Consider the following 27,938-nt stretch of genomic DNA (forward strand, 5'->3'; position numbering starts at 1 on the left):
ATGCGAAAGACAGTGGACGGGATTCTCCGACAATGGGGGTTGACGCCGCCATAAACGCCGGAGTGTTTTACGGCGGCGTCATCCGGCCACTAGGAGCAGCGATCCTGTGCCGTACAAGGGGCCAGCACGCTTCACGCAGCTCCAGCTGCCGATATGCGCCCCAGCACGGCCATCACAGATCTGTGCATGCGCACCACCGCTGCTAATTCTGGGGGAGGCCTATGTTCCTCCACGCCGGGCCCCTGTAGGGCTCCGCCATGTTGCATGGGGGCCGGCGAAGAGACGGCAACCCACGCGCATGTGCGGAACCGCACCGGCCCCCACGCAACGTGGTGGAGCCCAACAGGGGCCCAGCGCGGAGGAACATTGCCCCCCCCCCCTGGAATTAGCCTGCCCGCCGATAGGTAGCCCCGATCGCAGGCCTGGCCACTGTGGAGGCCCTCCCTGGAGTTGGATCCCTCCTGCCCTCCCTCCAGGACCCCCGCAGCCAGAATGCCGAGGTCCCACCGGGTAGGACCACAAGCGAACAACGCCGGCGGGCATTCGGCCCATCGAACGCGGCAACCGCGCAGGCGCCATTGGTGCCGATTCTCCAGTCGCCGGAGAATCCCGGCCAGTCTTCTTTACTGAGTTTGTCTTGTCTTGTGCATATGTCAGTTACCTATCTGTCAAGATATGACTCTCATTGAGTTATCTCTTGCTCCCATTGAAACAAATAGGCTGTGCTAGGGCAGCATCTAACTGATTGAGGGCTGTCCAGCTTGAGGAAGACAGTGGCTATCCGATGTATGCAATGACCTCTCCCACCATTGGAAGTAACCCCAGCACTTTGGCTCCATGCAAATCGAGTGAGAGTTTATAACCGGTAATTGTTTCGCCCCATGTTCTGCCAGTGTAAACAACAAAAAGTGTGTCATCTTCATGGAATCATGGTTTGCAGACTGTGAGCTTCCCAACATCAGGGCTCCCCTCTTTGTTTTGCTGATATTGGCCAAAGGAAAGAAGGAGGCCAGAAATGTTTGGTACCAGCTCTGCTGCAGGAATTGCCAAAAAGTTATCTGATAGATGAAAGATTTTGGCCTACATTGCTCCAGTTTTCAACAGGGTTTACTTCCTCAGAATTCTTCTCTACTGGAGCAATTAATGCATAACTGGGAATCTGGTTTATGGGCACTAGGGTGTAACATTACACCAGTGGGCCTGTATGCACATCTCTGGAGTTAGGCCTCTTCCAAGTCCTTTTCAGTTTATAGTCTGTGCACACGAGGTATCCAGTTTACTTATGTTGTAACAGACGTGCTACATAGGGCTTGCTGATGAAAAGGCTATGTGCTGATGAGAGAGGCTTATGTACTTTGCTCTTTTAAGAAGGCCACGGGGAATCCACACTTAGTAAAAATTAGATATGTACACTTCCCAGTAGACCCATACCAGGTTTCTCTCTGGTCAGTGCCTTACTGACCGACCTTATATACACTGGGTAAATGGGCTACTCTGCCCCTAGGGGGAGAGCTCGCACTCCGCAAGGAGCAAGGGATAGACTAGCATTCCCACCCTGTATTCCCATGTGGGATATTACAGCTCTCTTTATACTTTATAATGCGAGCCATTGGCAAGAGCTGAAAGCATGAGGTGACAAGCAAACTAACCACTACGCACCACCCCCTACTCAAACACTTGATACATCACATAAACGGGGATGTATGATTTGTGGCCTATTTTCTATCATGCATTTTTGAATTCTGACTGAAGATTAGTTTTATAATCTCTGCTTCAGGAAGCTACTATCCAGCTTCTTCCAAGGTGATTCTATTATTGCACAAAGTTTTGTTAATTCTTTATGAATTATTTCATAGATCGTTTACTCCCAAACTTTGAGAACAACTTTGAATCAAACATTATAGCATTTAGTCTAAATGCACTTTTAGGTCTGTGTTTGAATTTTCAGTACTTACCCTCGGATGTCAACTTGAGCTAGGACAGTAATGTCGACTGTGTAGGAAACCACCTCACTCGTTGCATTGTGTGTGTTGGTACTGCGATTTAAATGCACAAAAATAGTGATGAACTGCAGGAAACAATAAACAGGCTAAGTCATGGTGTTTGCGATGCGATGTTTTGACACTTTTCTGGGAAGTTAGGAACAGGAATAAGCCATTCAATTCATCAAGTCTATTCTGCCACTCAACTAGAACCTGGTTTCTCTCTGGTAGAACATCTTTCTTCTACATCAGTTGATGCCCTCACCCAATAAAGTTTGACATCAATTTTGAAAATTTCGATTGAAATTTCCACAGTCTTTTGGAGGGATAAGTTCTAGGTTTTCACTACCTTGTGTGTGAAAATGTGGACCCTGCTTTAATTCCTTAAGGGCTTAGCTCTAATTTTAAGATAATGACTAGTTGTTCTGAATTACGCCCAGCAGATAAAATAATTTATCTGCATCTATTCAATTGAATCCTTAAATCATTTAAATACGCTATTTAAATGACATTCCTACTTCCTAAACTCAAAGGAATCCAAGACAAGTTTATATAACTGGATGGCATAATTTAACCCTTTAGCTCCTGACACAATAAACCTGAGTGCAGTATTCCAGATGAGGTCTGACCCAAGAGTCTGTATGACTGAAGCATCACTTGCATTTTACAACTCCCTTCACAAAGGCCAACATTCCATCAGTCATTTTGATTACTGCTTGGACCCATGCATTTATTAGCTTTTGATGATGTATATGTGGACAACTTCAATCTCTCACCACTATGAAAATATTCCAAATTCTCTTTTTTAGATCCAAAGTAATGACCTTATATTTCCCCACTTTGTAGTCCATTTGTCATAGTTTGCCTACTCACTTAATCTATGTGACGTGTAACCTTCTTCACCCATCTCCACAAGTTGGTGTACCTCCTAACTTGGTGGCATTTGCAAAATTGGATGTACAATTATGTTCCTTTATCCAGGTCAGCAATTTGAAGCTGAAGCTGAAGCAGCCGAATACACCTTGTCATATCATACCAGTCAGAGAATGAATCCTTTATCCCAATCAATTCCATACATTCTCATTTTTGCCATAAACTCTTGTGTAAAACCTCACCCGATGCCTTCCAAGTTTATAAGGACACCATCTAAAGACTCATCCTTAACCCCATCCATCCTGATGACCTCTTGAAGAGAAAAATCAGGTAATTAGTCAGACATGGTATCACTTTCACAAGTTCATGACTGCTTGAGCGCCTTGTCCTTGCTCAAGTGCTGTCACTGTCTCTTCTGCTAGATTATAGTAACTTCTTCACAGCTGATGTAAAATTTACAGGGGCGAAATTCTCCGACCCCACGCAGGGTCGGAGAATCGGCCGGCGGCAGCGTTATTCCCGCTCCCGCCGGGTTTTTAATTCTCCGAGCGGCCAAAAACCGACGTTGTGCAAATCCCGCCGGCAGCCTCTGAAAACAGCTGGCGCCGGCGGGATGTCATTGATTTTTTTACTTTCAACAAATCTCCGGGCCGGATGGGCTGAAAAACGAAGTAGCTTTAAAACGGCGTCAACCATTGATGATGGTTGACGCCGTTCAGTGACCTAGGGCGAGTGCTGGGGGGGTGGGGGGGGGGGGGGGAGAGAGAGAGTGTCCCGGCGTTTGGGGGGGGGGGGGGAAGAGAGAGAGAGTGTCCCGGCGTTTGGGGGGGGGGGGGGGAAGAGAGAGAGTGTCCCGGCGTTTGGGGGGGGGGGGGGGGAGAGAGAGTGTCCCGGCGTTTGGGGGGGGATTTGCGGCATTGAGGGGGGGGTTTGCGGCATTGAGGGGGGGGGGTTGCGGCGATGAAAGGGGGGTTGCGGCGTTGAGAGAGAGGGGGGGTACCGGCGTTGGAGGAGGGTAGGGGTGGTGGGGAGGGGGGTAGTGGTGGTGGGGAGGGGGGTAGGGGTGGTGGGGAGGGGGGTAGGGGTGGTGGTGAGGGGGGTAGGGGTGGTGGTGAGGGGGGTAGGGGTGGTGGTGAGGGGGGTAGGGGCGTTGGAGAGGGTAGGGGTGGTTAGGGGGTAGGGGTGGTTGGGGGTAGGGGTGGTGAGGGGGGTAGGGCGTTGGAGGGAGGTAGGGGTGGTGAGGGGGTAGGGGCGTTGGAGGGGGGTAGCGGTGTTGGAGGGGGGTGGAATGGGGGTTGGAGTAGGGGGCAGCGGCGTGCAGAGGGGGGGGCGACGGTGCGTTGGCCCCGGGCATCCGTCGCCCCCCCTCTCTGCACGGGGGGGGGGGGGGAGAGGAGGAGGAGGAGGAGAGTGCCCCGGCGTTTGTGTGGGGGGCGTTTGGGGGGGTGGTGGGGGGGGGGGGAGAGAGAGAGTGTCCCGGCGTTTGGGGGGGTGAAGAGAGAGAGTGTCCCGGCGTTTGGGTGGGGGGGGGAGAGGGGGGGAGAGAGAGTGTCCCGGCGTTTGGGCGGGGGGGGGGGGGGGAGAGGGGGGGAGAGAGAGTGTCCCGGCGTTTGGGGGGGGGGAGGGGGGGAGAGAGAGCGCGTCCCGGCGTTTGGGGGGGGGGGTTGCGGAGTTGAGGGGGGGGATTGCGGCGATGAGAGGGGGGGTGCAGCGTTGAGAGAGGGGGGGTACCGGCGTTGAGAGAGATGGGCGGGCGGCGTTGGAGGGGGGTAGGGGTGGTGGGGAGGGGGGTAGGGGTGGTGGGGAGGGGGGTAGGGGTGGTGGGGAGGGGGGTAGGGGTGGTGGGGAGGGGGGTAGGGGTGGTGGGGAGGGGGTGGTAGGGGTGGTGGGGAGGGGGGGTAGGGGTGGTGGGGAGGGGGGGTAGGGGTGGTGGGGAGGGGGGTAGGGGTGTTGGAGGGGGTAGGGGTGGTTAGGGGGTAGGGGTGGTTAGGGGGTAGGGGTGGTTAGGGGGTAGGGGTGGTTAGGGGGGTAGGGGTGGTTAGGGGGGTAGGGGTGGTTAGGGGGGTAGGGGTGGTTAGGGGGGTAGGGGTGGTTAGGGGGGTAGGGGTGGTTAGGGAGGTAGGGGTGGTTAGGGAGGTAGGGGTGGTGGGGGGGGTAGGGGCGTTGGAGGGAGGTAGGGGTGGTGAGGTGGTAGGGGTGTTGGAGAGGGTGGGGGGGGGTAGGATGGGGGTTGGAGTAGGGGTGGTGGGGAGCGGGGTAGGGGTGGTGGGGAGGGGGGTAGGGGTGGTGGGGAGGGGCGGTAGGGGTGGTGGTGAGGGGGGTAGGGGGTGGTGAGCGGGGTAGGGGTGGTGAGCGGGGTAGGGGCGTTGGAGGGGGTAGGGGTGGTTAGGGGGTAGGGGTGGTTAGGGGGTAGGGGTGGTTAGGGGGTAGGGGTGGTGAGGGGGGTAGGGGCGTTGGAGGGAGGTAGGGGTGGTGAGGGGGTAGGGGCGTTGGAGGGGGGTAGCGGCGTTGGAAGGGGGTGGGGGCAACGGTGCGTTGAGAGGAGAAGGGGGGGGACCCGGCGTTGAGAGGAGAGGTAGGTACCCGGCGTTGAGGGGGGGACCCGGCGTTGAGAGGAGAGGGGGGGAGACCCGGCGTTGAGGGGGGGGGGTGGGTGGGGGGTAGGGGTGGTTAGGGGGGTAGGGGTGGTTGGGGGGTAGGGGTCGTGAGGGGGGTAGGGGCGTTGGAGGGAGGTAGGGGTGGTGAGGTGGTAGGGGCGTTGGAGAGGGTAGGGGGGGTAGGATGGGGGTTGGAGTAGGGGGCAGCGGCGTGCAGAGGGGGGGGGCGACGGATGCCCGGGGCCAACGCACCGTCGCCCCCCCTCTCTGCACGCCGCTGCCCCCTACCCCAAACCCCCACCCACCACCCCTACCCTCTCCAACGCCCCACCACCTCACCACCCCTACCCCCCTCACCACCCCTACCCCCTCCCCACCACCCCTACCCCTCTCCCCACCACCCCTACCCCCCTCCAACGCCGCAACCCCCCCTCTGAATGCCGCAACCCCCCCTCATCGCCGCAACCCCCCCTCATCGCCGCAACCCCCCCTCATCGCCGCAACCCCCCCTCATCGCCGCAACCCCCCCTCAACGCCGCAACCCCCCCCCTCAACGCCGCAACCCCACCCCCCTCATCGCCGCAACCCACCACCCTCACAACGCCGGGTCCCCCCCCCCCCTCAACGCCGGGTCTCCCCCCCCTCTCCTCTCAACGCCGGGTCCACCCCCTCAACGCCGGGTACCCCCCCTCTCCTCTCAACGCCGGGTCCCCCCCCTTCTCCTCTCAACGCCGCCCCCTCCCCTACGCCAGGTCCCGCCCCCCCCTCTCCTCAACACCGGGTCCCCCCCCCTCTCCTCTCAACGCCGGGTCCACACACCCCTCTCCTCTCAACGCCGGGTCTCCCCCCCCCCCCTCTCCTCTCAACGCCAGCCCCCCCCCCTCCTCTCAACGCCGGGTCTCCCCCCTCTCCTCTCAACGCCGGGTCCCCCCCCTCTCCTCTCAACGCCGGGTACCCCCCCCTCTCCTCTCAACGCCGGGTCCCCCCCCTGTCCTCTCAACGCCGGGTCCCCCCCCTCTCCTCTCAACGCCGGGTCGTTCCCCCCCCCCCCCCTCTCCTCTCAACGCCGGGCCCCCCCCCCTCTCCTCTCAACGCCGGGTCCCCCCCCCTCTCCTCTCAACGCCGGGTCCCCCCCCCCCCCTCTCCTCTCAACGCCGGGTCCCCCCCTCTCCTCTCAACGCCGGGTCCCCCCCCTCTCCTTTCAACGCCGGGTCCCCCCCTCTCCTCTCAACGCCGGGTCCCCCCTCTCCTCTCAACGCCGGGTCCCCTCTCTCTCTCTCAACGCGCCATTTCTGCAGCGGGTGAAACTGGCGCGTATCGCGTCAGTCCGCTGCTGGCCCTTTCGGGAACGGATATTACCGGCTTAAAAGAAGGCTCCGACGCCGGAGTCATGCACACCGCTTTTGCCCGCCGGAAATGGGCGTCACGCAGGTCTTCGGAGAATTTCGCCCCAGGTCTGTAGTTTGGTTTCTCCATCCCTCCCACACTTCATATATAGTTTGTTATTTTCCGATTCAAAGGCGGAACGCTGAATCCAGAAGATTTTGGGGAAATGTGGCTGATGCAGTTGTAGTGTCATAGAAACATATAAAAGCACAGAAAATAGAAGCAGGAGGAGGCCATTCGGCCCCACGAGCCTCCTTCACCATTTATTACGATCATGGCTGATCATCAAGTTCAATACCCTGAGCCTGCCTTCCCCCCATTTTCCTTGATCCCTTTAACCCCAAGAGCAAGATCTAATTCCTTCTTGAAATTACACAATGTTTTGGCCTCAACTACTTTGGGTAGTAGCGAATTCCACAGATTCACCACTCTTTGGGTGAAGAAATTTCTCCTCACCTCAGTCCTAAAAGATTTACCACTTATTCTCAAACCAAGGCTCCTAGTTCTGGACTCCCCCACCGTCGGGAACATTCTTTCTGAATCTACCCTGTCTAATCCTGGTTTAGCACACTGGGCTAAATAGCTGGCTTGTAATGCAGAACAAGGCAGCAGAGCGGGTTCAATTCCCGTACCGGCCTCCCCGAAAAGGCTCTGGAATGTGACGACTAGGGGCTTTTCACAATGACTTCATTGAAGCCTACTTATAACAATAAGCGATTATTATTATTATTAGAATTTCATAAGTTTCTATGAGATCCCTCTCATCTTCTAAACTTCAATGAATATAATCCCAACCGATTTAGTCTCTCCTCGTTTCAGCAGTCCCGCCAACCAGGAATCAGCTTGGTAAACTTTCTCTGCACTCATTAAATCTTTTAGGTATAAAACATCTGGTCCTGGGGATTTGTTGTCGTTCACCGCTTTATTTTCAACATGACAATTTCTTTTAAGAACTTATATTAAATCCACGAAAGTTCTCTCCTTTAGGATCCCTTGTATCACATTGTCTCCATTCTGGAAATTAATATAAAAGGGCGCGATTTAATGGCTGCGTTGCGCTTAAACAAGAAACGAAAGCTTGACAAGGCTGTTAAAATCGCGGGAGAGGCCAAAATCGAGACGCGCCAGATGCCGATCTGTTGAGATCTAACGGCTCGCTCCTGTTGGCGAAATCAGGATCCCACCACAGCATGGCCATAAACCGATAATCAATACTTAAAGTGCAATCTCCAAACAATTAACGGGAGCGACACCCTATCTAATGGCCTCCCATGAACTAACCGCCTCCCCAGCAAGTGGTCATGCAGGCGCCGATTAGTACTCCTTTTCAAAAATATGAAATTGGCGGAAGAGCTGCTGCGGGGAACCCAGGTGGTGAGTAGCCATCTTTGCTCCCGGGCAATGAGCGGGAGGGGGGGGCAATGGGGTTGTTCTCCCGGAGGTGGAGGTGCTCCCGGGGGCCCAGTCCCGGTCAGGGTGGGCCGCCATCTGCCATCTAGGGGTTTGCAGAGCTGTTGGAGGGTGGCCGTCCATGGCCTCGTCTGAGGGGCGGGTGAGGGGGGTGGGAGATGGGTGTCTCAGCGCCTGCAAGTCCGCCATGCTGACCCCTAGACCGTATGGTCCCGTTCCGGAACCCCAACCCCTGCACCACCGACCACCCATAACTCCCACTGACCGCACAGGTCTCTGTCTGCTCAGCTGAATGCTATTTCTAATTGGGAATTGGCACAATTGTACTTAATTGAGCACTTCAAAGCTCCCAAGTCGATCCCCGTGAATAGGAGTGCCGTGTAGCGCATGTGAGTTATTATCTAGCATCCCAATCAGACCGTGATGCCTGGACACTGTGCCTGAACAGTGTGGAGGCAACACCACGGATGCAGCAGCCAACCTCCGCACACCCAGGGGCTGGGCCTTAGCACCAAGGACCTTTTTTATGGTGGTTGTGTGCACCGGGAAGGAGACCACTGCCTGGTCCAGGTAATGTTACATATGAGTGCCTGAGGTACAGGGTGTGGGGTCCAGTGAGCAGGGATCCCCGCTGCGTCTGGGGGTGGGTGGGCAGGGCATGTCTGATGACAGGGAATGTGGGGGTGGAGAGAGGAGCAATGGAGGAATGGAGAGTCCCGGAGAGGAAGGCGCCACTGGTTGTCAGTCTCACACCCTATCCCAATTCAATGGACGATATCTTGGACCTACAGAAGCTGCACTACTGGCAGGCCAGGAGGCCAGATGGCGGAGAAGGCAACAGCAGCGCCGACAGAGAAGCGAGATGCGGCCCATGGGCCCTGCCCCACACCTTGCGGACCCAGCCACCCAATAGGCCAAGAGGAATCCAGGGGCGGAGGCCGGCGACGGCCCAAAGCGTACAGGCATAGTTGGATTTTCGAACTGAAGACGTACAGCATGTGCAGCAGAAGGCTCCACCTCAACAAGGGCATCCTTGCCATGTCCTTGCGGACTTGGCAATACGTGTAGGACGAGGAGGATACTCGCTCTCGGTGCCCATCATGATCACCGCAGCTCTGAACATTTATGCTTCAGGATCATTCGAGGCCTCGAGCAGGGACTGGTGCAGCATCTCACAAGCTGCAGCTCACAAGTGCATCCGAGAGATTTGCCCAGGCAGTGATCTAAATAAAAGTTTACCTGGACCAGGCCTAACAAGACACCTGGCCAGCAGGATTCTCTGCCATCAACAGGATGCCCCCAGTCCTGGGGCTAATAGATGGAACTCATGTCGCCTCATGCTCACCGGGCCACCTGAGACTGCCCTAAACAACAGGAAGAGGTTCCACTCCCTGAACATCCAGCTTGTGTGCGACCACCAACATGAAGATCATACACATGTGTATATGCTTCCCAGGGAGCGTGCATGACAGCGACATCCTGGGGCAGTTGTACTTCCCCGGCCTCTTTGAGGACCACCCCAGGATGGGGATTGGCTCTTGGGGATAAGGGATACCCGCTGAGGACCTGGCTAATGACGCAAGTTCGAGACTGGTGACCTATGTGAAAACCCCACCCGGGGGTGTCACTGAGCGGTGCATTGGACTCCTCAAGATGCAATTCCAAAGCCTCAACCACTTTGGTGGTGCACTGCAGTACACCCCCTGGATGGTCGCCCGCTTTGTGGTGCCCTGCTGTGTCCTCCACAACCTGCCACAGCAGCAGGACGACGTGGAGGTGGAAGAACATGTGGCCACCTCCGAGATGGAGGATGAGGACGAGGAGGTGCTGGACCAGGAGGGACTGGAGGACGTCCCCGGGGAGGACCAGCTGGTAGATGGAGGACAGGCAGTAGCGACGAGGGGCCTGCCAGCCCAGAGGGCCAGGTAGGCCTTCATCCTTGCCCGTTTCACGTAGGATGTGGCTACATCCACCATTCCCCCCCCTCCCCACCACTACTCAGATTCCCATCCTTCTCAGCCTTTCCCCTTCCCTCACCCCCCATTCCCCTCCCACCTCCATCCTCACAGGATTTGTGTAACTTCACTCAAGGGAAAGGTGTTGGCACTGTCAAAGGGTCACTGAGGGCAGGGGGTTGATGATAATCAACTGAGAGCTGGTGCACCTCAATCTATGCCATAATATGACCCCTGCCTGTCTGCTGAGCTTGCTCACCCATCACCTGCCGGAGTCTGGAGGTGGGGGTGTACACAGGACCTCCATGTCTGGATAAGAGGCATGCTCAACGCACCCTCCCCCCTTCCCCAACCCCCCTCAGTGCCCTCTCAGTGATTTGCGATGTGCCTAGCCTTCTGTGCTCTACTGCTGTGCCTTGGTGTGTCCCCAGGATGCACATCAGATGTGGAAGCAGCCTGTCTCCTACCGTGGCCTTCAATGCCTCCGCAGGGGTCCTCTGGGACTCTAGCGCACTTGCCGGTGGCGCTTGCCGCCCCATGCCACCATGTTCCGCCAGCAAGTGCACCGGTGCTGAATCCCGTTGTCAGGATATGGATCTCGGGGGAGCTGGTGGGCATCATTGCCAATCCCTATTGGTGATTCTGGGTTGGCATCCAGCATTAGCCCTCCCGATCGGTGCCCATAGGATCTTGGGGTTCACCCCGGGATGAAGGCACAGCTGGATCGAGCCCCGGCTGCCCCTGCATCATCTGGCTCTGCCAGTCCCGGCGGTTCCCCAATATCTGTAGCACATCGTCAACGCCCTTAGCGATGCTCCTTGGTGACTGGGACATGCTCTAGAGCGCCTCACCAAAGTGCACCTGGTACTGGGTCATGTCCCCCAGTGATTGGGACATGATGTCAAGGCACTCAGCCATGGCCTTGGACACCCCCATTCATGCTGCTGAGATCATGCACCAGGTTCTCTACTGCGGTCACCACCCTTGCAGTGTTGGCCTCAGTGCCATGCATTGCTGGCACCATCTCCTGCACCCGCAGTCTCTGGGATTCCTCAAATCGGCTATGGACCTGCTGGAATGTCATTGACATCCCCCTCTGACTAACACCGCTCCATTAGCTCGGGTAATCCTGGTTCAGGTGCTCAGCACCTGACTGGGATCTAGCTGGGTCCTGGAATTGAGCAGACCTCCGACTGCTGTCTTGCCTGGGCACTGCTGCCTCCACCTGATTACATCGGCAACTGTGTGGTGCTCACCAGAATATGCCCCAGAGTCTGTCCATTACTGTCAAGCACCAAGGTGTGTGTCTCTGCGCTGATGGAGGGGATGATAGCTGTGCTGCAAATACGGTGGTGTCCTCGGAGCTCCCCACCAAGGTGTTCTTATGGGAGGTGGGTGAACCACACCGGATGGGCCGGCACCATCATATGAGGGTCCTGCGTGAGAATGGACGTTTGGACATTGGGAGGGATAAGTCAGTCTGCATGGCACTAACAACGCACAAGTGACAGATCATCAAAGTGGGGACCGGTGTAACCTCACCTCTGCGCCACATGCCAACCTCTAAGTCAGTGACAGATCTGTCCTCGGCCATCCCCGTGACCTCCAGCAACCATTCCTTGCAAGGGGCAAGGAATCTGAAGTCCGGCGCCCCACCGCCTCTCTGAGCCCTCTCCGTCTGTTATGGGCCAATTTCTCTAGCGGGGACTCAGATGGGGCATCGTGAGCCACAAGCTTCGTTCATTGCTGGGGTTGAAGAGTGTGGGCATGTGGGGGTGGGATAGCATGGTCAATAGTGCTGGACATGGATGGGCCTGGGCACGGAACGGTGCTGGGTGGGGGCGGTGCCAGGTGCATTCTCAAGGGGGGCAGGGAGTCTGGTGTCAACCCACCCATGCGGCTTTGAAGAGGTCGCTGATCGTCTTACGGTACTTGGTGCTGGTCCTCCTGGTCATGCTCCCCAAGCTGACTGCCGTTGCCACTTCCTCCCAGGCGGCACTGACTGCCCTGCGGCTGACCCTCCGAGACCCTCAGGGGTACAGAGCATCCCGTCTGGCTTCTACCACATCCAACAATCCGCCCAGGTCAGCATCCCCAAATCATGGGGCTGGTCTCCTGGGTGGTATGGCTGCGAGCTGAGTGGGGTTGATTGTGTAGGAGCGGTTTAAGTGCTGCTCTGCCTTGTTAGGAGGGGGCTGGCGAGCGCGGTCCCTGCCAATCAGTCGGTGGGACCATCATTTGCAGCGTGAAACCAGTGGGGCCTCGTTAAGTGGACCAATTAATTGTCCTTGTGGAGTTTGCCCATTCTCCCCATATCTGCATGGGTCTCACCCCCACAACCCAATAAAGATATGCAGGGTATGTGGATTGGCCACACTAAATTTTCCCTTAATTGGAAAATAAATAATTGGGTACTCCAAATTTATTTATTTTTAATCTCAAAAATGGACCAATTCATAATTTATAGTGGTGACGGCCTTGCCGATTTGAGTGTCAGGAAGCTCGCGGGAGATCCCTCTCGCTATCACACCCCAAACTGTTCATTTATCAAGTTACCGTTTTCTTATTATCCATTATAATTTCATTCACATTTGTTATTAATAAATCCACATTACCTATTACTCTTACCTTGAAATTGTTTATACAATCTTTACAATTAGCTTTGAGATCAGTTCAAGTATTTTTCACATTCTCTTTATAAACCCCTTTTTAGTTTCCCTTTGATGATTTTAGTAGCTTTCTCAGTCTGCTTGATTTTTACTTTTCCCTGCATTTGTGTGAACCTCTTTTTAGCTCATCTGTTGACCATGGTTACTTAACTAGCCAAGTAAAACTGAAGGACATGATTCTCCAGCCAGATTACGCTCTCGCTCAAGCGAAATGAGGCCGGAGAACAGCAGGAGAGGCAGAATACAAGAACTGCGTCAGGCACCAAAAAGTTTGCGATGCAATCAGCCCACTCCCGTAGACCAAATCGGAATCTCGTGGCGTGGTGAGAAACCAATTATCATCACTTAAGCCCCACTTCCATTCAATTAACGTGAGCTCATGGGAGGTGGTAGCCATCGTTGCCACTCCATTGGATGGGTCTCTGTATCATCTGGCACTGCCAGCCCTGGCGGTCCCCAAGGTCTAATTCATGTGGACATGTGGACTAATTCAGAGTCAATGGCTAGGCCCGCGCCGGAGCGGTTGGCACCACGTCGACTGGCGCGAAAACCGGCACCAGCGGCCTTTCAGGCCCGCCGCCGGGGCTGGCCGAAAGGCCTTCGCCGGTTCGCGCATGCGCCGATGGTGACGTCAGCGGCACCTGCCGCTGACGTCACCACCGGCGCATGCGCGCTGGGGGATTCTCTTCTGCCTCCGTCATGGCGGAGGCCGTGGCGGAAGAGAAAGAGTGCCCCCAAGGCACTGGCCCGACCACCGATCGGTGGGCCCCGATCGCCCCGCGCCCCCCCCCCAGGCTCGCTCTGCCGAACCCGCCGCCACCAGAGGTGGTTCAAACCTCGGCGGCGGGAGAGGCCTCTCAGCGGCGGGATTTCGGCCCATCGCGGGCCGGAGAATCGCCGCCGGGGGCTCGCTGCTCGACGTGGCGTGATTCCCGCCCCCGGCGATTCTCTGACCCTGCGTGGGGTCGGAGAATTTTGCCCCAGATATCTCAGAATGCTGGTTTAGCACACTGGGCTAAATCGCTGGCTTTTAAAGCAGACCGAGGCAGGCCACCAGCACGGTTCAATTCCCGTACCAGCCTCCCCGAACAGGCGCTGGAATGTGGCGACGAGGGGCTTTTCACAGTAACTTCACTGAAGTCTACTCGTGACAATAAGCGATTTTCATTTTTCATTTCATTTAATTTAATTTAATTTTCATGATGTTGACACTCTTGACGATGCTCCTCAGTGACCGGGACATGTTCTTCAGTGCCAATGCAATGCCCACCTGCGACTGGGAATAATTCCGCAGTGCCTCAGTCTTACCCAACTGAGAGTGGGGCATTTTCCACAGAACCTCATCAAGCTCAGCCTGGTACTGGGTGACATCCCCAGCGAGGCGGAGATTCTGCCTAGACCCTCAGTCATGGGCGTGACCAACTGCACAATGCCTTGGACACCCTCGCTAATGATGCCGACGTTGTGCACCAGGTTCTCCACAGTAGCCACTCTAGCAGTGTTGGCCTCAGTGCCATGCATTTCCGACGACATCTTCTGCGCCCATAGCCTCTGGGACTCCTCCAAGCGCCATCTGCTGGAATGACGCTGACATCTCCCTCTCAATGTCCCGGCCGGATCCTAATGTCTCCATCAAGTTCAGGATGACCTCTTCCACAAGCTCAGCATCAGGCTGCGACACTTGCTGGGTTCTGGGATCCAGCAGACCTCCCAACTACTGTCTTGCCTGGAAGTTCCTGCCTCCACCTGATATACATCAGCAGCAGTGTGGTGCTCACCTTATTGTGCCCAGAAGCCTGACCACTAACACGTCTCACTGAGGTGTGTGTATCTGCGCTGGTGCAGGGTGGGGATAAGAGCTGTGACGCGGCGAAGTGATATTCTCGGAGCTCTCCTCTGAAGGGGTCTCATGGGAGACTGGAAAGGGTGCCACCCGGGATGGGCCAGTGCCGTCGGCTGGAAGACCTGCAGGAGAATGGACATGTGTGGTGGAATTCTCCGACTCCCCGCAGGGATCGGCGGGGGCAGGAATCGCGCCCCGCCGGTGGGCGGGCCCTCCGCGGCGATTCTCCGACTAGCGATGGGCCGAAGTCCCACCGCTGTCAGGCCTCTCCCACCGACCTGGCTTAAACCACCTCTGTGCCGGCGGGAGCAGGCGGCGGAGCGGGCCCGGGGGGATCATCGGACTCCGGGGGGTGCCCCCATGGTGGCCTGGCCAGCGATCGGGGCACACCGATCGGCGGGCGGGCCTGTGCCGTGGGAGCATTCTTTTTCTTCCACCACCGCCACGGCCTCCGCCATGGCGGAGGCGGAAGAGACCCCCTCCACCGTGCATGCGCCGGTGGTGACATCAGTGGCCACTGACGCTCCGTTGCATGCGCGGACGCACGCCGACCAATGAAGGCGTTTCGGCCAGCCCCAACGCCGATCGGCGTGGCGCCAAATGCCGTTGGCGCCAGTCGGCAGAGCGGGAGCCACTCCGGCGCGGAGAATTCCGCACGTTTGGGGAGGCCCGCGCCGGAGTGGTTGGCGCCACTCCGCTACGCTGGGATCCCCCGCCCCGTCGGGTAGGGGAGAATTTCGCCCGTGGTCAGTGGGAGGGATGGGTCAGTCAGTAAGGCAATAACCATTCACGTTTGACAGATCCTCCGGGTGGGCCCAGTGGTTCCTCACCTCTGCGGCGTCCACGAGCCTCAGCATTGGTGACCACCCGATCGTTGGCCACACCGGTCACCTCGAAGATGGTGAGGATCCTGATGTCTGGCACACCACTGCCAGTCTGGGCCCTCTCTCAGCGATTGCGGGAGAGCTTTTCCTGAGAAGGGCATCGTTAGCCACACGCGTTGTTCACAGTGGTGGTGGTGGGGAGGGATCTACTCACTCATGCTGCCCGGAGTAGGTCATTGACCTTCACTTGCGGCAAGAAGCCTGTGAGGCCTTGTTAAGTGGACCAATTAACATTGAATAGTGTTGCCGGCCTTGCTGGGCAGAGCGCCAGGAAGCTCGCAGCAATTCCCGCTCGCTACACTAGAAATCTTTCTGGAGAATCGCACCCTTTGTCTTTATTGGTCTGTACAGATTTGTGTGGTACCAAATAATTATTTGACTACTTCTCACCATTTGCCTGTAGTTTTACCCATTAACAGTTCAGTCCAGTTTTCTCTGATCAATTTATTTCTTGAGCTTTTCCAGCATTTTTATTTCAGATCATCAGCAACTTAGTATTTTCATAAAGTCATAGATGCTTACAGCATGGAAACAGGCCCATCGGCCCAGCTTGTCCATGCCACCCAGTTTCTATCACTAAGCTACTCCCACTTGCCTGCATTTGGCCCTGATCCCTCTTTACCCACCCTGCCGATGTAACTGTCTAACTGCTTCCCCCCCCCCCCCCCCCCCCCCCCCGTTCCAGATGCTCACTACTCTCTGTGTGAAGAAATTTCCCCTCTGGTCTCTTTTGTATCCCCTCTCACCTTAAACCTATGTCCTCTATTTCTAGACTCCTCTACCTTTGGGACAAGATGTTGACTATCTAGCTTATCTCTGCTCCTCATTATTTTATAGACCTCTATAAGATCACCCCTAAGGCTCCTCCGCTCCAGGTAAAAAAAGTCCCAGCCTATCCAGCCTCGCCTTAGAACTCAGACCATCAAATCCTGGTAGCATCCTCATATATCTCTTCTACACTCTTTCTAGTTTAGAAATATCCTTCCTATAATACGGTGGTCAGAACTGAACACAGTATTCCATGTGTGGTCTTACCAATTCCTTGTACAACTTCATCAAGACGTCCCAACTCCTGTATTCAATATTCTGACCAATAAAACCTAGCATGCTGAATGTCTTCTTCAACACACTGTCCACCTGCGACTCCACCTTCAAGGAGCTATGAACCTGTATTCATATATCTTTGTTCTATAACTCTCCCAACACCCTACCGTTAACTGATTAGGTCCTGCCCCGATTCTATCTACCAAAATGCATCACCTCACATTTATCCAAATTAAACTTCATCTGCCATTCATCGGCCAACTGGCACAATTGGTCAAGATCCTGTTGCAATCTTATATAACCTTCTTCACTATCCACCATGCCACCAATCTTGGTGTCATCTGCAAATTTATTAACCATGCCTCCTACATTCTCATCCAAATCATTAATATATATATCAAATAAGAGTGGACCCAGCACTGATCCCTGAGGCACATTGCTGGCCACAGGCCTCCAGTTTGAAAAACAACACTCCACAACCACCCTTTCGCTTCAGTTTCCAAACCAATTTTGTATCCAATTGGCTCTCTCACTCTGGATTAAGTGAGATTTAACCTTTTGCGACAACATACCATGCGGTACCTTGTCAAAGGCCTTCCTAAAGTCCTTGTAGACAATGTCGACCACACTGCCCTCATCTACCTTCTTGGTTACCCCTTCAAAAAACTCAATCAAATTCATGAGGCATGACTTTCCCCTTTCAAAGCCATGTTGACTTTCCCTAATTAGCCCTTGCCTGTCTAAATGACTGTAGATCCTGTCCCTCAGAATATCTTCTAATAACTTAACCATTACAGACGTACGGCTAACTGGTCTGTAGTTCCCAGGCTTATCCCTACAGCCCTTTTTAAACAAGGGCACAACATTTGCTACCCTCCAATCTTCAGGCACCTCTCTGTGGCTGTCGATGATTTAAATATCTCAGCTTTTGATTTTAGTTTCAATTTATTTCTTATCCTTTTGAAGGTAACCTTAAATTTAGAACAAAATATCAATTTCAAGCATACTATGGTTGTTATACCTTGGGTGTATTCTTCCTTTTTGATTTTAAGAGTCAGAAACTCCCTTTGTTCCAATAAGAATTGGTTACTAACTGTGCAGTCTAATTAGACTGGCATGTGAACTAATTGAGAGTCAATGGCTCTGACAATCACTGGGGTGGAGTTTCAGAGACATGGGGTGGAGGACATAGGACACATTCCCAAAAGCTTAGTTAACAATATAAGTTGCAAGGAGCATGTTAAAGAAGGAATAGAGATGGAAGGCTTCAAGGAGGCAATTCCAGGGCAGTGGCTCACTACCTGCTAGTAGTGGATCAATTAAAATTGGAAATATGCGCAAGGCCAGAATTGGTGGAGTGCAGATATCTCAGAATGCTGTACGGATGGAAGAGTTCACTACAATAGCTGCGGAGGACAAGACGGTGGACAGATTTTAAAAAGCGGATGAGAATGTTAAAATCGGGACACCGTTCAATCGGGTGCCAATGTGATTCAGTGAGCACAGGATTGATGGATAAACAGGGTTTTAGGATACGGGCAGCAGAGGTTTGGATTGCCTTTGCAGAGGGAAAGATGGGAGGCTAGCCAGGAGAGTATTTGAATGGTCAAGTCTAGAAGCTTAATTTCAACCTGTGGTTGGGAACCTGCGTCCATTCCCAAATCATTTCTGAGTCCTGACCACATGCTGTAACCGTGTTCCTGAAAGCCACCAACTAGGTCGGAAGCAAGCTTGTCACCCAATTAGTGGGGGCAGGCATTGCACAGAGGCAAGGAACAGGCTCTAATTTGAAATGCTCAAAGACAGATGGCACCCGCGACAGAGCTTGCTATTACCTTGCAAAACGTCCACCCCCCCCAAGGACATTTGAAAATTAAACTGTAGGATTAACAAAGGCATGGATGAGGGCATCTGTGGTGGATAAGCTACGGCAGTGGTTTCCAACCTGTTTTACGTCATGGCACACTTTTACAACTATAAGACTTTTTGAGGCACATTTTCTCCAACTGAATTGCCCTCTCGCAAAAGCTTTGGGCGGAATTCTCTGCAACGGCCGACGGCGTCGTGAAACCCGGAGTGTTTCACGACGGCGTCGGAGGCTGCTCCTCGCCCCTATTCTCCCCCCTCCGGGGGGCTAGGAGCGGCGTTTTGTCATACTCGCCCGCCGGGCCTTGACGCTGGCGTCAAGACGGCGCGCCGAGAATGACGCGGCATGCGCAGGTTGGCCGGCTCCAACCCGCGAATGCGCGGTTGCCGTCTTCCCCTCCGCTGCCCCACAAGACATGGCGGCTTGATCTTGCGGGGCAGTGGAGGGGAAAGAGTGCGTCTCTTGGAGACGCCGGCCCGACGATCGGTGGGCACCGGCCTGGGAAGCGGAGAATCGCGCCCCTTTTGTCTCCAAAACTTACTAAAAACATATCAAGCCACCATTTAATATAATTTTCATTAGTTTAAGAAGTTTATATTGAAAGCCTTAGCTTTCTTAACATGAGTGTCAAATATAATATTGGGGCCTGTTTCTTAACGTTACTGTTTCCTGTTTCTTCTTCCTTTACTGGGAATAGGTTTTTTTACTTCTCAATGTCTTTTTTCCCAACCTCTCTTCTTCTCCCTCACTTCTCCCAGGCTTTTGTGCCCTTTTTATGTGTTTGCTGTTTGCACAGACGCACAGCCCCTTTGTTTTCAACTCTGAGGTCGGCATCTCCAATTTCCAAAGAACAGGATCTCATGCGTCAGTCAGGAAAGGGCCGCAAATGCATGGTTCGGAATGTTTTATGTTGATAATCCTAACCGTGCATGCGCCGGCCGGGAACTGGTCACACATGCGCAGTTCTGATTTTTTATATCAATTAGGCCCATGTGCATGACCAGTGTTATAAATTCTGAACCACGTTTGTGTGGCCAATTCTCAGCCGGCGCATGCACGGTTCAGATTACTAACATAAAACAATCCGAACCACACGTGTGCAGCCCATTCCCAATTGGCACATGCGTGGAAGGCTCGAGGTTCATCGGGATTTGGAGTTATCGACCACGGAGCTGAAAACAAAGAGTAGATTTGTTTATTTACATTAATGCATAATCATTTTCAACCTTATTCTGTGGCACACCTGTGGAGTCTTCACTGCACACCAGTATGCGGCACACGGATTGCAAACCTCTGAGCTAAAGCATGGGCAGAATTAGGTGATATTATGGAGGTGGAGCAGGTGGTTTTAGTGATGGCAGGGATGAAATCAGCAGGTCATCTTGGTATCAGATATAGCACAGAGCTTGAAAACAGTCCGATTTCGCCTAAAAAAGCCAGGTGTTTTTTGGAGTTGATATATTAAAATTACCCACTGTAAAATGGAAATCTAGTTCACTCTCAGATTTGCCTTCATTTCTGCACTGGAAATTGGTTTAATGGTTGTTGAGAAGCATTAAAGATAATTAAGACACCCTTAGAATAATGTGGAGACAAAATATTAGTATGGTTGTTCTTCATGCTGCATTCAACTATCCTGAGTGACAAAGGTACAGATCTCATTAACCTGCTCACAATCTATAATGTCCAACAAATGCAGTAATAGACAAGATCCATAATAGTTGGTAAAGACGAAAACCTACCTTCGGATTTGCAGGTTAAAAGTAACAGCTGCCTCAACCTCTTGCAGCTCACGCACACTGAATCGGAGACCAGCTAAGAGCTAAGGAACAAAAATCAATTACAAATCCTTCAATTGTTGAATAACGCACATTGACCACTAGACTCTACTGTTCGTGTACCTGTAAAATGGCTGGAAAGTTGCTCAAGGACATATTTTTCCATGCCCCTGCCTCTTCCCTTTTCCCAAGGGAGAGTCAGATAGCCTAGAATGCATCAGGCCATTGACAAATAGGTGCATGCAAAGAAGTGAAACAAAGGGCTCACCACCATGTTTTTAATTTAAGTCTGGAATCCAGATTAGATCTGCATCCCGTGTTCAAAGGCTAGCACAGAGGGCCGCATTCTTCTCATGGGCCTGCCATAGCAAGTCCCAGGTCTTATTTTGGCAGTCATGCCAGAGGAGAATGCTGATCAAAATTATTAAGCTATTTCATTCAACAGCAACTTACGTTTATATAGCACCTTTAATATAATAAAACATCCCAAGATGCTTCAGAGGAGCATTATGAACAACATATATGAGATCAAGCCACAGAAGGAGATGCTAGGTTAGATGAGACAAACTATTGGTGCAGTGGCTGCACTCACCTATCATTTCTAGTAGCGACAAAAGAAAACAATTAAGGTGTGAATCTTAGGAGACAATTGTGGTCAAAGATGTTTGTTTTCCGAAATGTCTTGAGGGAGGGAAGGAAGGGAGAGAAACAGAAAGGTGTAGGGAGAGTATTCTAGAGACTGTAGGCAAGGTCACCAATGGTGACGCAAATAAAATTGGAAATGCGCAAGAGGCCAGAATTAGAGGAACACTGATATAGAATCATCGGGTTCGATTCAATCAAACGGGAACAAAGTCCCATACCGAACATCAGGCATGTTTCCCGGTGCTCGCAGTGCTGAGAAACACAGGGTTATTCAATGTGACTCGTGTTGTATAAGGGGCCTCAACGGAAAACGCGCAGCCGTAACTCCACAGTGCAGCGAGAGATTGGAACACCATTCCGAGGCACCAGAAGCGAACCCTGACCTCCCCCCAGCCAAATGCACTATGGGAGGCTCCCCAAGGGGGCGCCCTCCACAGCCCCTGAACACACACGCAGGGCACCCCTGACCCAATTGCAAATATGCGGAAAAGCCAGCTTTGCACCGCTGACCTGGGACCCTGGCACTGCCCAGGCCATCTAGCGGTGCCAGGGTACCCAGGTGACACCAGCAGTGCAGGGCACCACCCTGCCCAAAGGGCATGCTGTTGGGGCCTCCGATCCCCTAGGCGACCCCCACAAATGCCATTCAGTCTGGTCCCCGTTTGTGTGGGGGGGGAGATAATCAAGTTATCCACCATATCTTTTTAAGACTGCATCCCTTGGACTGAAGGGAGCAGAAATTATTGCTATGTCAGCCAGGGTGAGAGAGAATAATTGTTTTATTGGGAGCATCAAAGATGGTGGTGAGGATGCAGTTGAGTAAATCAGTAGCTGCAGAAATGTGTGACAAATGAAGAGACAAAGGCCGAACAATTGAAATTTTGAAAACGCAGTTGTAAACTAATTGGAGGAGAGTTTTTTCCCAGGGACAGATACTTAAGGAGGTAGGGTTGGGGTATGGAAGGAGGAAGCTAAATGGTGAGTTATACAAGGAATCTTATCTGTATTGATACAATGCAACTAGCAAAAAAATCATGAGTAATAATTCCTCCAAGTATCAAGATGATATTTCTTACATTTGTTCCAGCTTTCATAGGATTTCCAAGGTCACAAACTACAGACTGGGTTTTATTTTCTGCCTTGTAAGCACAGGACAATCTCGTGAGACTCTGAAAAATAAAGAAGATGCACTCACTGTTTTCAGCATCAATTGTAAATAAAGAGTTTACCCCATAACACCTTTCTAAAATGTCAGTTCCTGGGGTTTGAAACATAATGATATAATTGCTCAATAGCTCAGCTAGCCAACCTGTTCCCACATCTAAACAAATGTAGCTCAGAAGCTTGTTTTCATATGGAAGCAAATGTGCATTCTAGAATTTCAATTGAGTTATTTTGAACCTTTTACAAGGTTAAACTAATTCTTCAGTTTGAAAATACTGTAGTATTTACTAAAGTATTTACTAAAGTAGTAAATGTTTTTGTAAACCATTTTTTCCAATTAAGGGGCAATTTAGCGTGGCCAATTCAACCTACCCTGCACATCTTTGCTTCTGGGGTGAGACCCACGTAAACAAGGGAAAAATGTGCAAACTCCACACGGACAGTGACCCGAGGCCTAGAGTAAGTAAATAATCAAATAAGTAAATAATCAAAATTGATTGAACATATGTCTTCTTACTTCTGCATTCAACTTCCCGTGATAATTCCACGTCTGAATTTTTTGTTTTTCATTGCAAATCAACTCATTCTTTGAATCATTTCTACATACCTTTCTGTCTATTTTTGAAAGATAAATTTCTAAAAGGTAGTTAACTTGTTGCAACCGTGAATTTGCTGTCATTGTCAAATATCTAAATTTCGTAACACATTTAACACCAACTTCAATAAAGCCTCTATTTTAGATATCAAATGCCATTAAAGAAGTTCAAGTTGCATTTACTATACATAGCTTTTTAATTGTATATTTCAATTTGATGATGACTTTGATTATTGAAAAAGGTAAAAAACCAAGTTCCCTAAAGTGAGAGTGGGTTTTCTGTACTTTTTCTATAATTTGTTTCCAGCACGATTTGCAAGCAATCTATCATTTTCACAGTGCATTAGTAAAGTGGTACTTTAAAGCATACTTTTGGTTTTATATTCCTTAATTATCCCTTATGGGTCAATAACCCCCAATATAAAATTGTCTAACTTGCTACTTTCAGCTTTGGGTTATTAGTAAATAAAATCTAATCAGGAATGCAATGCCAGGAATCTGCAAACGGGGCATCCTTTATCAAGTCCCCCACACCCGGACAACAGACCCCCCCCCCCCTTCCAGGGTGCTAGGGGACAATCCCCAGACATGTCCCTTAACCCCCGGGGTCTACAGGCACTTCAGTGCCTGCAGTGTGGTCATCGTTATTGGTTTAGCAATCCATGTCTATTTTTTGCTCATTAAGTACTTAATAATTCATGGGATGTGGACAGCACAGGCATAGTCAGCATTTATTGCTCTGGAAAAAGTGGTGTTGAGTTGCCGTCTTGAATTGCTACAATCCATGTGATGTGGGTACCCCCACAGTGTTGTTAGGAAGTAAGTTCCAAGCTTTTGAGCAAGCTCCAGTGAAGTTACAGTGATATTGATCCAAGTCAGGATGGTGTGTCACTTGGAGGACAACTTACAAATGGTGGTGTTCCAATGGGCTTGCTGGCCTTTTCGTCTTGGTGGAAGAGGTATTATTGTAATAGAGTGCGACAATTTTAATTCATACCAATAATGCTACAGCATCTGTGCAGTCCAAATCAAATCAGTTAACATTTCTGTTATCTATGAAACAATTTAATTTATTAACTGTACACATGGGCCAATACTTATTCCAGGTTGAGGGGTTCTGATTCACTAGCTGGAGAACTGGCGAGAGCCTCATGTTGCCTTCACTGGTTTGGCCTGCCGTATTATGTATTTAAAGTTGGATTTCTTTTTGAGCTTCTTTTTGAGTGATGACTTACCTGCCTGTAGGTGGTTAGATTTGAGCAGTAGTAGGATGATGCCCTTAAGGGGCATTACTTTCCTACTTAAGGGCCTCAATTACATCTGGGCAGGAAGGCTGTCCATGAGCCTTCCTGCCCCAGACTTATTAAGGCAAGTGGTAGGAAGACGATGGGGTCCCCACCCTAATCCCTCATCCCTGATTAAATGTCCCACCAGCCTTAAAATTTGTCACCAGGGGAGGGAGGAGGCATTAACTTACATTCATTGTGAGAAATACATTTCTCATGCGATCATCAATAGTTTAGGTTATTTTAAAACCCCATTTGTATTCTTGAAGCATTCTAAAATTACTATTTCAGTCACTTGCCTTTTGTATTTAGTGAAAATATGAGGAATTGTTCTGGAAGTGTATGTTAATATTTATATAGGTGTGATAATTCTGAGTTTTGCTGCCACACAAATTATAGAGTTAGAATCCACTGGTACCTCCGCAAGGCACACAACTTTAATACACAAATTGTTCAAATTGCCTACTTTATTGTTGCGAACGACCCCAACATAATCTGTGTGTGGTGGTAACACGATGTGCAGTTCAGCTTCATAGGCTCCTTCACCTTCATTTTGTGCATTTATAGTCAGAGTTAAGGGATTATCATCACCGATGTACAGCTGTTTTCGATCCCTGAAGAGGAAATGTGCCATAAGTGAGCACCATTTTTAAATTTAGAGCATCAAGTATTACACAGCAAGTATCGCTTCTCGGCCTTTTGGCTAAGATCGAGCGTAGATTAAGCCTTTTGGCTCAGATCTGGTATGTCTCCTTTATGGGGACCATGAATTGGATTCAATTTGAATTGATTTTTGGAGCAGGCAAGGAGCTGGATTAGGGGTTCGCCTCTGTCCACACTCTGAGCCCTGGCTTTGTAACTCAGATAAAGTAATAAAAAAATTTTTAAAAATTAAAAAATTATTACACAGCAAGTTAAAACAGTTCACCTATTTGAAAAATCTGATTAAAAAAATATTGTAATAACAGAATTAAAGAAATGGGCTGTTGTAGTTATTTGAACATACCCTTGCACAGAGAGTTTAAGATCAGGTTTACAGATGTTGTCATCACCACAATCCAGTAAAATGCTTGCCTGAAAAAGGGAAAGAAAACAATCAAATAATGATCCATGATTGGAACAGTAGTTTGGTCAAATCACACTTGACCCCCAGAATACAACTTGATTTAATTTGGAACAAATGATTTATTAAGAATAAAGTAATATTATTTCCTATGCTAAATAACATAATAAGAAAAGTTTTGTGAGAAGCTACATAACAATTTTCCAGTCAGTGGAGAATGCAAACTTTGTATTGAGCAATCACCAAGACACACAAACAGTATTAAGATGAACTGTCAGAAAAATAGCATTATTCCAAGCTCCTGTACAGACTGTGGTTTGATCAAATCAAAATCATGTACTGCAAGAAAATGGTTCTGCTGTAAGCAAGCTAAATAAATGATCTGCAAGGATTGTTCAAAATATTGCATCTTACATTAAGGAAATTCTCAAAATAGGTCTATATGTATTAATGTGAAAAGCAAATGAGAAAAAGTTCCTATTATAGATCACTGAGTTCCTATCTCAGGTACGTATCAGAGATGAGAGATTGGGAAGGGCATGGGGAACGAAAAATGAAATAGCTGTGAGTTGAAACCTGGCACTTCCCTTTCAGGGTAGGAATGTTTCATTGCAGTCAAACAGACTGCTCTTGTGCACCTCCTAAAATGAGTTTGTTTACATCGATGCATGGGTCAATCAGGTTCCTTACCTGCTTTAATGGCCAGGGAATGATCCATGGCCTGAACATTTGGAGGGCTTTGGGAAAAGGGACAGAGAGAAATAAATTGAAGAAAGGGATAAAAGTTAATTTTAGCAATATTTAGCACTTTAAACCCATTGGGTTAAAAAGCACGTGCAAGAAAAGAAATCACCAAACATGCAGATAACTAGGTATGTTCATGGAGCAGTAGATGCGTATGTTACTGACCTGTTTCGTGATATCATTTGGGGCAAATTGATTGAGGATTGGTTGTAGTCCATTTTGCTCTGATGAAGCTTTTACATCTAGGGTGTACTCCATGTAGATAACAATAGGAGCCAATTTGTCTCTGAACTCACTCTCATCCTATGAATTAAAAGATAAAACATTTAATTTAGTAAATATTATGTCCTTCAAATGCAAATAAATTCTGACCAGCTGATAAATGATAAAATACATCATGTTCTACACACTTTATGAAACATCAAGCCATTTCAAATTTCAGAAACTGAGAATGGGATTTTTTGGCCAAGCTTCCCACCGGCAGGATTTTCCAGTCTGCCGAAAGTGAGCCTCCTGCTGCGGGTTCCCAGTGGCGGGATGGATGAGCCAGGCAAAACAGCGTAGGCATCAAAAGGACTGGAAGATTGCACCAGTGGCCAATGGGATGTCGCATCTACTGCCAGGAAACATGCCATGTGGAAGCCGGAAAACCCTGCCTGAGAGTTTCAGGTTGTCAATGTCCACCATAATGGAGACATGAACTGTGATACCATAATTGCATGAGGACTTCCAACGTCATGGTGACATACAGCTGTATAATACAATCCCCCCCCCCCCCCAGATTGCACTAGTAATGATGACATGCCAATATCTCTGCATCAGCTATTTCCAAGTAAAACTTAGAATCAAACCACACTACAGAAGTTTCTGCTGCAGCAGATTAAAGCAGCTGATATACAACAGATCAATATATTTTCAGAGAATGCTATAGTAAGTAAAGTACCTACTCTAACACCTCTCTTACATTACAACAGGCCTTTCATTTAAAAAAGTACTTTGGTACTTGCAGCTGTTCATATTCAGCCAATCACCAACAAAAACATCCTTAAATAAAGGATAAAATAGGAGATGTCTAGCAGGCTAATCAAGATTCAAAAGAGAAAGATGAGCTATATATTTTTTATTGAAAACATACTTAATTTTCCTTTCTAATTGTGCATTTCCAAATTCATCAATATTTAATTTCAGAGAGAGTGAGCATGAGCACTTGGGTCTGTGAGAGTGAAGGTGTGCATGTGGGAATGAGAGAGGGTGTGTGCATGGGAGTGAGGGTGTGCACATGGGTGTGAGAGCTAGGGTGTGCACGTGAGATTGAGGGTGTGCACGCGCGGTGAGATTGAGGCTGTGCGCATGGGAGTGAGAGTGAGGCTGTGTGCGCAGGAATGATATCAACTATTTCAAACAGTTAAGTACTTTCCAATCACCTCCCTTCATGCTGGAGTGATTTTGAAGTGGTCAGCTTGAAATTGACAGCACTTAACTCTGAAGTGATTGATGTTTATAAACATTGGTTAGAGCAATTCAGAGTTACTCAACTGTGAAGGCAGATGAATGAAGCAAAGCTGACAGGTGTGTGTGTGTGCAGGGCCGGCTCAAGGCACCGGCAACTCGGGCAGTCGCCCGGGGCGCCATGTGCTAGGGGGCGCCAGAGACTCGGGTCCCGCGCATGCGCAGTTAGGCCGGTGCCAACCAGCGCATGCGCGGTGGCCGCCCTCCCTCAGGGCGGGCCGCCCTCCCTCAGGGCGGGCCCCCCCCCTCGGTCCGCCCCCCCCGGTCCGCCCCCCCTCGCGGGCCGCTCCCCCCGCTCGGTCCGCTCCCCCCCCTCGGTCCGCTCCCCCCGCCCCCCCCTCGGCCCCGCCCCCCTCCCTCGGCCCCCGCCCCCCCCCCTCGGCCCGCGCCCCCCCTCCCCCCCCCCCCCCCCCCCCCCCCCTCGGCGCCCCCCTCAAGGGCGCCAAAGTTCAGCTTGCCCGGGGCGCCAGCAACCCTAGGGCCGGCGCTGTGTGTGCGCGTGTGTGTGGGGAAGCTTGAGGATCTGAGGGGGTTTAAACACAGCTGCCTGGTTTACCTTTCCAGGAATTACACGTGGTGCTTCCCGTGTCTGAGCCAGCAGGTGTATTGCCCAGGTAAGTGTTACAAAAGTAATTTATTTCACT

The 27,938-nt window shown here is 51.0% G+C and overlaps 1 protein-coding gene across 1 annotated transcript in view; it reads right to left on the reverse strand.

Annotated features, from left to right (window-relative positions):
• Positions 1 to 27,938, reverse strand: part of itgav (integrin, alpha V) — a 200,121-nt gene that overhangs the window by 40,014 nt on the left and 132,169 nt on the right. The window contains exons 18-23 of the mRNA XM_038789214.1: positions 25,951 to 26,088; positions 24,985 to 25,052; positions 24,445 to 24,592; positions 22,010 to 22,102; positions 20,253 to 20,332; positions 1,956 to 2,036 (exon numbers count right to left, since the gene is read on the reverse strand). Of these exons, the coding sequence (XP_038645142.1) occupies positions 1,956 to 2,036; positions 20,253 to 20,332; positions 22,010 to 22,102; positions 24,445 to 24,592; positions 24,985 to 25,052; positions 25,951 to 26,088 (608 nt within the window). The remainder of the gene's footprint in view (positions 1 to 1,955; positions 2,037 to 20,252; positions 20,333 to 22,009; positions 22,103 to 24,444; positions 24,593 to 24,984; positions 25,053 to 25,950; positions 26,089 to 27,938) is intronic.

This window comes from Scyliorhinus canicula, chromosome 2 (genome assembly GCF_902713615.1).
Source record: "Scyliorhinus canicula chromosome 2, sScyCan1.1, whole genome shotgun sequence".
NCBI classification, from domain to species: domain Eukaryota; kingdom Metazoa; phylum Chordata; class Chondrichthyes; order Carcharhiniformes; family Scyliorhinidae; genus Scyliorhinus; species Scyliorhinus canicula.